Here is an 11,801-nt window from a genome sequence, read left to right as displayed (position 1 = left end):
GAGAAACCTTGTTATTGTATTAGCACCACTGAAACCTGTTATTCTGTTCACTTGGATTGCTAAGTACTGGCATTACTAAAGTTCAACTCTGGGTTCAGAAATGACCAGAACGAAACAGCTTTATCAAGACACATGTCAGTCTGCTGATTATTTTAAAGAATGATGGTTATTACATGTGACAGATTTCCAGGAAACAGAACATTTCATACAAAGGTGTCTATTACTGTCTTGAGAGAAGAGTGTGAGGTGAACTGAACCTGATCAGGATAGAAAAAGAAGCTGAAGACCCAGATGAGCAACTACATAAGATGATAAGAACATCAGGGTCTGTGGTTTGAGAAACAAATGCTTTACAGGTCCTCGGTTGGCCTTTTTCTTAAATAAATGCCAAAGACCAATGTCATCTGCAGCAGAGGAAAGACGACTCTGGGATGCTGGCCTTAAGAGGCAGACTTTCAAAGAAAAAGCATTATCTCAAACTGGAAAATAAAAAGAAAGGGATAAAATGGATGAAAGAACACAGACATTGGACAGAAGGGGATTGGAAAGCTTATTATGCATATAGGAATGCATAGCCTGCAACCCAAGTGAAGAGAATAACAGGTTTCAGTTGTGTTGATACAACTGTATAGGTTTCTCTAATAACCAATTAGCATATAAAATGACCAATTTAGGGTAAGTTAAGGAAGTTTACCATTAGGACTCTGAAGAAATGGCTTTGCAGGCATTTGTGAATAATTAATTAGAAATCAATCATTTCAAGAAATAATAGCCATTAGTGACACTAGTAATGTTTTGGCTGTATTTTAAAATCAATTCAATAATGTCTTGATAAAAAGGGTATCAATGTCTATCAAACGTGAACATTTCTGGGTGTGTCCAGATTTTTAGCTGGCACTGTATATTAATCCATGTAATGCAAGCTACTTTTTTTATCTGACTGAAAATACTATGGAAAGGTTAAGAATATAAAAAATGGTAACAAATAAAAAGTCTCACATAAAATGTTAGCGGTTTCCTTTGTCAGCTTGTGTAGTTATAAAGTGGGCAGATGTGAGGTGCAGCTGTGCCGCCGCAGCTCAACTGCGCAGATTTCTGTCAGCAGGGATTTCTGACGTCACGAGGCAACTATGGAAGAACGGCTTCGGAGTAAAACTGCAGAGAATCCTGCTGCATAAATTCGAAAGATATGAAAGTGTAGGTACTCCATACAACAATTTTAATGGTGTTCCCAGTATATATATTTTTAAGTATTTTAGTTTTTCTTTTAGCCACATGATCGTAGCAGTGCTGATATTCAGTAGAATATGTTCCTTCATTTTAGATGAGGGTAGCATCAAGAAAGAGGATCACAAACAGATTAAGTTTACAAGAATACTCAATGAAACTACCAGATGAAACCCATTTTGACTTAAATAAAGATAAACATGCTTGTTATACAATATCCCGATTTATGTCTCAACTGAGATTTGTAAAAGCCTGCACTCACAAGTTCACTATTGATACAACGGTGAACCGCTGCGCCAGTGACTAAAGACCTGGGCACCGGGTCATGCTATGCCACTTTGACCAATTCGCCACAGATCGCTTTCTGCAATAACTCGCTTTCGCGATCCGCTCTCTGTTTCTTCCCCCACTTCCCAGCCTTCTCCCTCTGTGTTGTTCATTTCCGCGCACTCGCTGCTGGCCCCTGCGCTTCGCCTAGTCTTGTGTCGCGTCGGGCCGCACATGCTCAGTTCCTCCTCCTCCCGTCTGTCCAGAGGCCGGCTCTCTCGCTCTCTCTCCCTTTGCACTCCTGGCCTGGGTGCTTGGAGGAGGGAGAAAAAAAAAAAAAAGCAGAGCGTACAGCCCCCAGGAGCTCGGCGATGGGCTCATGGAGCTTGTTAGTGTCGCCCAGTTTTATTTACGTTCCTGTCCAGGATGTACTTTAGGAGTTCAATAAGATGTTCGCGTGTTTGGAGATGATCGTTTTGTTCCTCGCGGTCAATATTTACGACTTCGTAGCAGCTCAAGGTAGGCGATTCGATCTGACTACGTGTCTTGTATTTTTATAATCAAATGTGAGTGCCCCCTCTTTTATTACATTATTTGAACTTCTTCATTAGGCACACTCTGTGTTCTAACGATCCCAAATGCGGGGTGCCCCGTTGCCTCTGAAGTACTTCAAACTGTATCGCCTTGTCTGGAGGAATACCGGCAGCATTCATTGTAACTGATTGCGCACCCTGGAGATCGAATACACAAAAACGAGCTTGGTTTGTGAGCAGGATTTTAAAGTTATAAGAGAAACGAGCACGCGAAGTTACGTGACAAGAAGTTTAGGAAAAGTTCTTCACTTCTGCCTGAATCGGACAGAAGCTGCGCTAAAAGATCGTTTCCGTCCGCAGCGCTTTTTTTTATTATTATTGAGCTCCGTTGTTTTTTTTTTCGTCAGCTAGGTCGGGTGGACACCGAATACAGTGAAATGATTTCGGGACATAGTGATGGATGGAAGTGGTGCTAGAAAAGAGATCGTATACAGTTTGAGACTTCCTTTCTTAATGCGCGTGGATCAGACGTCCTTAGCGATTTTCCGAATGAGGCTGGCAAGTTGTCGCATTTCTGCTACTGGACCGCTACATACTGGCACTTCTTACCGCATATTTTTTGGAAAATGCGGGCGCTAATATTTGCGTCAGCAAAACATCAGACTCGCAGACAGGCGTGATCGGAGGTGTGCAAACAGAATTGGCATTTACAACGCATAAATGACCAGCCGTCAGTGTTTGGTCCAATAATGGAAAACAGGGGGAAGACTACGCGGCGAAATCCTACAAGGTTTTTGATACTTTTAAGTCTGTAAACGAAGGCGCATTCCACAGAGAGTGTAGAGTGTCAGCTGGTCTCAGACCCACACTCCATCCACACCCCCTTCACAGTCGCGGGGGTCTCTAGAGTCCTCTTTACAGTAGTTCACATTGTAACGCCAACGGGGTCAACAGGCGCCCTTTCAGCGAGAATCGCGCTACTGGGGGTGGGGCACATCTGGCCGGTCCTCTTATTGGAGTCTCGAAGAGAGCGTGCAGTTTGAGCCACGAGCACTGAAGATGTGCAGCGTAACTTTGACGCCGGATCGGGTCTCGTCTTTAGTGATTTGTTTTTGGGATCCCATACTCAGTCAAACACAGAGTGTATGTGGGCTGAGTGACGCATTGGGGAGCGTCGATGTCTCACAGCTACTGGGTACTGGTTTGAATGTCATATCGCAAATGTATGGTGAATTAGAAAGTCCAAACTGGCCCATAATGAGTAGATGGATGCCTATGACTGCCCTTTGCTGGACCAATACCGCATCCAGTGGTGATCTTGCTCTCTGTGTAATGTGCCTGAACAGGCTGCACCCTGTAAAGGAAAAGAGGGCGCAGGAAGGGGATGTGTGCGCGGTGTGTGTTTAGAGTGTGGACTGCAGGCATTTATAATACTGTAAGCCTAAAGTGTACGTGCACAGTAATGGCAACAGTAATGGCAAAGGGTGTAGAACGTGCAAGTACTGTATAAGTAGATAACTGGGTATGAGGGACTTGGAGCTTTAACTGGCTGGTGGGTGATGGTATCTCAATCCCCCAGACGTTGTTTCATGTTATAACATCTGTTCTCATTTTGCGATCAATAAAATAAACTTTTTAGGATGTAACTGTAATACTGGAGGGCAGCGGCTGCCACTTAGCAGGAATCCTCACCAGTGATGCTCAGTATTCTTCATTATGAGTGCCATTTTCCACTTGCAAAAAACACCTTTGGTCAATTGGGGGGCTAATTAAGATAAAATGGAGTATAAGAGAGGAATCTGATGACAGAAAAAGGCTGCTGGAGAAGGAAATCACATTGATATGCCAATCACAGTTAAACAGGGAAAAGAGGACACAATATGGGGGTCTTTGAGTCAGGATTGGATATTAGAGAAGGACACCCACAGGGCTGAACTTGGGGGCTATTAGTTCAGTTAGTGAGGATCTGTCTGCCTGTCTGTCTTGTATAGCGCTCTGTCAGTTTATCAGTCAATTCATCAGTCTGTCTGCCTGCCTTTCTCTTTGTTATGTATAGCACCTTTCAATAAATACATCTGTTTAATATAATGTCTGGTAACACTTTACATTAATTACTGCAAAAATGCATCTATTACTCATTTACTCTTATGTAACAAGACCTTAACATACAATTCTTTGGGTCTTCATTAACACTTACAAATCATCAGTAAAGTGTTTATTCATCTCTGCAATGTGACCTGCTAACAAAAGTTCACTTTGGTGTGTCTGAGGCGGCTTAACACATTTCTCTTGATGTTATGTATTTAGTATAAGACCTGTGAATCCTTCATATTAACAAGTCATTTTACCATCATGTCAGTGTGACACCCTGCACAGAGATGAATAACCCGTCTACTGATATTTTATAAGTGTTAGGAACACAGAAAGAAGCCTTTGTTAAGGATTTGTTACATAAGAGTATATGAGTAACAGATGCAGTACCTAAACTAAAGTGTTACCTAATGCCTTTCAATATGTCCGTCAGTCTGCCAGTCACCAGTCTGCCTGTCTTTGTCTTGCCTGGTCTGTCAATCAGTCAGTTCATCAGTTTATCTGTCTTGTATAGAGACTATCTATCTATCTATCTATCTATCTATCTATCTATCTATCTATCTATCTATCTATCTATCTATCTATCTATCTATCTATCTATCTATCTATCTATCTATCTATCTATCTATCTATCTATCTATCTATCTATCTATCTATCTATCTATCTGTAGAAGATTGTGGGTTCGCTTCCCGGTTCCTCCCTGTGTGGATAGTGCTTTGAGTACTGAGAAAAGCACTATATAAATGTAATGAATTATTATTATTATTATTATTATTATTATTATTATTATTATTATTATTATTATTATCATCTATCTCATCTTGACTACTGTGTGCAGTTTTGGTCTCCAGGTTACAAAAAGGACATAACAGCACTAGAAAAGGTCCAGAGAAGAGCGACTAGGCTGATTCCAGGGCTACAGGAGTTGAATTATGAGGAAAGATTAAAAGAGCTGAGCCTTTACAGTTTAAGCAAAAGAAGATTAAGAGGTGACATGATTGAAGTGTTTGAAAATTATGAAGGGAATTAGTACAGTGGATCGAGACTGTTATTTTAAAATGAGTTCATCAAGAACACGGGGACATAATTGGAAACTTGTTAAGGGTAAATTTGGCACAAACATTAGGAAGTTTTTCTTTACACAAAGAACGATAGACACTTGGAATAAGCTACCGAGTAGAGTGGTAGACAGTAAGACTTTCAAAACTCGACGTGATGTTTTTTTGGAAGAAATAAGTGGATAGGACTGGCGAGCTTTGTTCTGCTGAATGGCCTGTTCTTGTCTAGATTGTTCTAATGTTCTATCATTTATAATGCATTTCAATACATTTATCAGTTTAATATAGTGCCTTTCAGCCTGCCTATCTATCTATCTATCTATCTATCTATCTATCTATCTATCTATCTATCTATCTATCTATCTATCTATCTATCTATCTATCATTTATAATGCATTTCAATAAATTTATCAGTTTAATATAGTGCCTTTCAGCCTATCTATCTATCTATCTATCTATCTATCTATCTATCTATCTATCTATCTATCTATCTATCTATCTATCTATCTATCTATCATTTACAGTATAATGCATTTCAATTAATGTATGGTTTAATATAGTGCCTTTCATTCTGTCTGTTCATTAGTCTGTCTGCTTATCTTATAGTGACTTCTTGTCTGTCTGTCTGACTGATATGTATAGCGCCTTTCAATAAATATCTGTCTCTTTAATATAGTGCCTTTCAGACTATCTGTCTGTCTGTCCTTTATAGCTCCTGCCTGTCTGTCTGCCTTATGTATAGCACCTTTCAATAAACCTATCTGTCTGTCTAATGTATTGACTTTCAGTTGGTCTTTTATTGTGCCTCTCTGTTTGTCTATTTCCAGCTATCTGTCTATGCTTGCACGTGTTATTTAATAATTAACAATAAAGAACAAAATGTTGAATGCCGTGATTAAGTAAGTGTTGTTGGTATATCTGTGTTCTGATGTAAACAGTCAATTGCATTCCACTTCAGGTTCAAAGGTAAGTTGCCTTCCCCGACGTCCTTTGAGCTGATTATTCCGTGCCGGAGAGTCAGTTAGAGACTGTGTTGGGTGCAGACCCCAGCCTACGTATGGATGAAGTGGGTTCCAGAATATTCTGTTAATCTTGTTTATTACATCTCTAGACTAGCGTCCAATCCAGGCGTAGTGTCTGCTTTGTGTCGTATGTTGTCAGTGATTGAGTGAATGCTGTATGTATCCATCCATCCATTCTCTAACCCATCCATCCATCCATTTTCCAACCCGCTGAATCCAAACACAGGGTCACGGGGGTCTGCTGGAGCTAATCCCAGCCAACACAGGGCACAAGGCAGGAACCAATCCCGGGCAGGGTGCCAACACACCGCAGTGCTGTATGTATGTCATAGCATATACCTAACTGCACAAGGAAACTCACAAGGCTCAAAAACAATCTCAGGAAAAGAAAAGTCAATTAAAAAAATATTAGAACAATCATGATGAGAGCAGGCCATTCAGCCTAACAAGTTTGCCAGTTCTATCCATGTGATTTCACCAAAATGACATCAAGTTAAACTCTGAAGGTCTCTGAAGTCCTACTCTCCACCACACAACTTAGTCATTTATTCCATGTGTCTTTGATTCTCTGTGTGAAGAAAAATGTTTTAAAATTTGTATGAAATGTACCCTCAAGTTACCGTCGATGTCCCAATTTAAAGCAACAACTGGGATCCACCGTACTAATTCCTTTCATAATTTAAAAATGAATAAAATAAAGAAAAATTGCAGTTTGGATGAAAGCACATCCTTCCACATCAGAGATGGTGCCAGATGATTGAAGCAGCAGTGTGGCAGACATCAAATGCCGATTTTTGCAGATAAAACACTAGGAGGGCAGCTTTTAAGTTCATCAGTCCGTGGGGCCGAGTGCTTAAAGTGGTTTAGATTAGGTCTCCTTGATGGGTTCTGCTGCATATGTCTGCTTTCTGACTTCTCGATGTTGATTAATAACCATGGTGCCCAGTAATTCTTAGGTTTGAAAATCCTTTTGTACATCGTTGCCCACGCACATGCCGAGGTGAGCCCTCCACGCACTTCCTAAATGGTTACCAAAAGTGTTCAGACGGGGTGACCACATCCCTTCCCACCCTGAGTCCAGTTGCTCCATTGGTGTTTTTGTTCTTGGTCTCCCAGCTTCTGAGCAAAATGCATCTGCAACCAATTTTCTTCTTTGTAAGAAGACCCAGTTAAAAAGAAAAAGAAACAAACAAGATGTTGCACTTTTCTTTGTTGTGCAATTGGAATTGTCTGTGCTTCTTTAAGCTTAAGATGTAACAGCTTCGTTGTATTAGTTTTTATAATTGATGGTGGCAAGTCATTTTAGTGCATTCGATATTAAGCCAGTCCTGTGTTAAAATTCAATTTTCTGTTTTTTGATTTTTTTTTTTTACATTTCAAATAAATGCTGTGTTGAAAGTTCTCAAAGACCATTGTAAAGTTTTCTCCTTCTATTACTTAGAAACAGTTCCTTAAATAAAAGTCCCAAAAGCCTTTTACAATTATTATCTGTTAACAGGCAGTTTGAATGATTCAGAAGTGGGGGCTGATCTGATATCCTTGTCTTGAACAATTCCAGACTGCTTGGAGAAGACAACATTAAATATACCCACCCATCTCTCTCAGGCATCTGTGGTATAAGGGCCACTGTGCACATGCGTACAAGCATTGAATTTCTCTTCTTATTTTTAAGCACACAAATCCAGGAAGTTACTGTGACTTTGAATTTTTACATTAATGCCATTACATTGCCATCTTGAGGTTAGGTTATCGCTGTGTTGTTTGACAACAGAGAAGTGAAAAATCTGGACTTGCACAAAGCACTAGACTGCAAGGTTCACTGAAAGGAAATTACAACTCATTGAAGGTGTTGAAAATGAGAAAAATGCCACTAGTTATTCCACATTAAGCTCTCACAATTTGAAAATGATATCATCTCGTCTCATCTTCTCAAACCGCTTTTCCTGGTGAGGGTTGTTATGTCAGGTTGGCCCAAACTTCCCTCTCCCCAGCTACACATTTTACATCTCCAAGCCGGCCGAGTAATATGATCTCTCCATCACGTCCTGGGTCTGTCACGGAGCCTCCACAGCCTTTGGGACGTGCCCAGAGCAACCCTACGTAGAGCCGATCAGGGGGCATGCCCAACCAACTCAACTGACTCCTCTTTATTTTGGAGTTGCTGCGGTGTTACCCTGTGGTGTTATGTCAAATGCCACAGCTTCTCACCCAGTCACAGAGTGTCAGCCCTGCATCCCTTCAACTGAACCTCATTTCTGCCGCCTGTACTCTCCATCTCATTCTTTCAGTCATTGCCCACAGCTCTGGATAGGGATGTAGATGGACAGGTAAACCTGGAGCTTTGCCTTTCAACTCAGTTCCCGCTTTCCCACCATGGACTGGTACAGCCCTTGTAAAATAGTTGCTGCCGCTCCAACCCACTTGTTGATATCAAGTTCCCATCTTCCAATGCTCGTGAACAACATCCCCTCACCTGGTGAGAACAATATTCTTTTTTGTGTGGGAGGCTGCCACCGCTCCAGCCCACTTGTTGATTTCATGTTCCCATCTTCCAGCGGTCACGAACAACATCCCAGGATGTCTGAACTCTTCCACTAGGAGTTGCCCCCCTCATCCGGAAAGAACAATCTTCTCTTTTGTGTGGAAGAACCATGGCCTCAGACTTGGAGATACTGATTCTCATCCTTGCCGCTTCACACTTCACCCCTCGAGTTCCTGCCGAAGGTCACAGTCAGATGAGGCAATGAGGAGACCCATTTTTAAGAAAGGTGACCAAGGGTGTGTTTCACTTACAGATGTATCACAGTCCTCCACCTCCCAGGTAAGGCTTATTTCAATGTGCTGGACAGGAGACTCGGTCCGATGGTTGAACCATTGGCTTAGTGGACGTCCATGAGGTGGTGTGGCCTCCAGACCCAAATATTTGTTTGGATAATTTTTGACTTCAGCAGAGTGGGAAACGAGTTTAAAATACAGGAGAACACTCATGTAGCATTTTCATAGGGACCACCAGGGGATTAAAAATAAAACTTAAATGCAGGATATTGTTGTTTCTTGCATATATTTTCACTGCATTTATTTTTAGGGTTAATAGTTATCATTCAGTTTGAAGTGTCCTGATTTGGTCTTTTGTTGAGTTATTATTGTCATTAAATTCTTTTTATGAATGCCGCCTTATTGTTGAGAGCAACTGCAACATTGCTATAAACTGCTGCGTACCACCTTGCATTTGAAATTCGGAACAAGACTACATTTACATTGCAGCTCAATTCCCATTTTTTTCACTCATATAAGATAAAGATCTGATTTTTTTAGAGAATTACAATTAGCAAAAAACATTATGGAATCAAATCTTTTTAAAAAGAGTTTGTGACTGTTTTGCTTCAGGACCATCCACATCACACTCACCAGTTCTGTCTCCCGTCCTTTGTGCCACTCGTTTCTATGTACAGAATACCGGCGGTGATAAATGCTCTGAAACCAGCAGCTGTGATGTTTTGCTTCTTGATTCTCTTCCTTGCCATCACAAACTGTTGAATCTGAATGCATCCTGCACTGAAATGCTGTGAAGTAGAGCAGCATGCTTTAGTTTGCATCTGGCTGACAAAATTATTTTATGTATTTTGTGCATGTGGGGCTTATTCTGGATAGACAGATTCGGATGAGTCACAAAATTTATCAGAGCAGTCAAAAAAAAAAAAACTGAATCGAGGGCAAAAATCAGGATTCTATTTTAGCTACCGTGTGAACGTAGCCTTTAAGGACTTTTTTATGTCAACAACAGCATCCCAAAAATGTTAAATATGTGAAAATACTAAATAGGGACATTATATCAGGGTTCTATTGTAAATGCTGTTTTTTTGGGTGAAGGGTGGGGAGTTTCTTGAATTCTTCCCTACACCACTGGGTTCAGCCTGAGATGCAGGGAGGAACAATGTGGATTTCATCCTAGCCTGTGGAAAAGTAAACTAACTCTACTTCCTGGCACAGTTGTTGTAGTATGTGATGGTGTGAAAGTATGATAACCCAGAATACACGTGTTTTGTGGGATTGGAAAAAGCATATGACCGTGTCCCTCTCCATGTGATGTGGGAGGTGCAGCAGGAATAAGGGGTAGCAGAGCAGCGTTTGCTTGCTGTTTGCTCGATGATTTCATTCTCTGCCATATTGAAACAATGAAAAAAATCTATGATACAGTGGAACCTCGGTTCACGACCATAATTCGTTCTTAAACTCTGGTCGTAAACTGAGTTGGTCGTGAACCTAAGCAATTTCTCCCATAGGATTGTATGTAAATACAATTAATCCGTTCCAGACCGTACGAACTGTATGTAAATATATATATTTTTTAGTTTTTAAGCACAAATATAGTTAATTATACCATAGCATGCACAGCGTAATGGTAAACTAAATGTAAAAACATTGAATAACACTGAGAAAACATTGAACAACAGAGAAAACTAACACTGCAATAGTTCGCGCTATAGTACTAGGAACCGCTCGCTAAAAACACTTTTTTTAATGAGTTTTAAGCACAGGGGAAAAAAATGAACATTTGAAAAATCCGTAATTTAATAAACCACCAAGAAAAGTAACATTGCAACAATGCAGGCTACGAACCGATCACAGTAAATAGAACTGAAAACAAAAACAAGCCTTCTCTACCTTATGCGTCCCTCGCTCGCTCTCTCTCTCGCTCTCTCCCCGTCTGTGTATGTGTGCGTGCGTCTCTCTTTTGCGAGCCTGGAGCACCTGTGTGTGTGTCTCTCTCGCTCCTGTGTGTGTGAGCGCGCCTCTCTCTCACCCGCCTGTGTGTGTGTGCGTCTCTCTTTTGCGAGCCTGGAGCGCCTGTGTGTGTTGTCACGCTTGGGTCACAGATTTGCACAGAGACACAGCAGGTTGTAGAAAAAAAGGAACTTTATTCAAAGCACTGCAAACAAACATTTGTCTCTTTTCAACAGTTTAAATGTGCTCCATGACAAGTCAGAGATGACAGCTCCGCCAGGAGCAGAGATTATCTGAGAGAGAAAGAAGGAGTAGCAAGCAACCAATTTAACAAACTGAAAGAAGCCTGTGCAGGCTTTTTAAGAAGGTGGAGCACCGCACGAGAGGCATATTACGCGACAGAGCTGGCCAGAAGGGAAAGGAGGAATGTGAGGGTAGTCTGTCCATGTTTCTTAGGGGTTTTCCCAGGGGCGTCTGTATTCTCTGGGGGTGCGATCAGCTTCGCAGCTCACAGTGTGTCTCTCTAGAGCGTTCCTGTGTGTGTGCACGCGCCTCTCTTGCGCGTGCTCCTGTGTGTGTGCGCAGCTCTCTGTCTCACGCTGCCTGTGTGTGTGTGTGTGTGTGTCGCGCTCTCTCGCTCTCTCTCTCTTGCTCGCTGCACAGGAAATGCACAGGGAGAGACTGAACATGAACAAACCGAAAGGGAACCTGGCTTGTTCGTATACCGAGTGTGTGGTCGTGAACTGAGGCAAAAGTTTGGCGAACTTTTTGGTCGTAAACCGAGACGTTCGTGAACCGAGGTTCCACTGTATCTGGTTATCGCAGAGAGTATGACTAAAAAGATATGAGGAAACCAAGCTTGGTCATGCTAACAAAA

The 11,801-nt window shown here is 41.5% G+C and overlaps 1 protein-coding gene across 1 annotated transcript in view; it reads left to right on the top strand.

The window, feature by feature from the left end:
- The first annotated feature begins 1,776 nt into the window (after window positions 1-1,776).
- The window catches only part of reck (reversion-inducing-cysteine-rich protein with kazal motifs), a 247,542-nt gene continuing 237,517 nt past the window's right edge, over window positions 1,777-11,801 (top strand). Inside the window, exon 1 of the mRNA XM_028804063.2 lies at window positions 1,777-2,013. Coding sequence (XP_028659896.1) covers window positions 1,944-2,013 — 70 coding nt within the window. The 5' untranslated portion in view covers window positions 1,777-1,943. The remainder of the gene's footprint in view (window positions 2,014-11,801) is intronic.

Source organism: Erpetoichthys calabaricus, chromosome 6 (assembly GCF_900747795.2).
Source record: "Erpetoichthys calabaricus chromosome 6, fErpCal1.3, whole genome shotgun sequence".
Lineage (NCBI taxonomy): Eukaryota > Metazoa > Chordata > Cladistia > Polypteriformes > Polypteridae > Erpetoichthys > Erpetoichthys calabaricus.
This window is presented reverse-complemented; position numbering and strand designations above follow the sequence as displayed.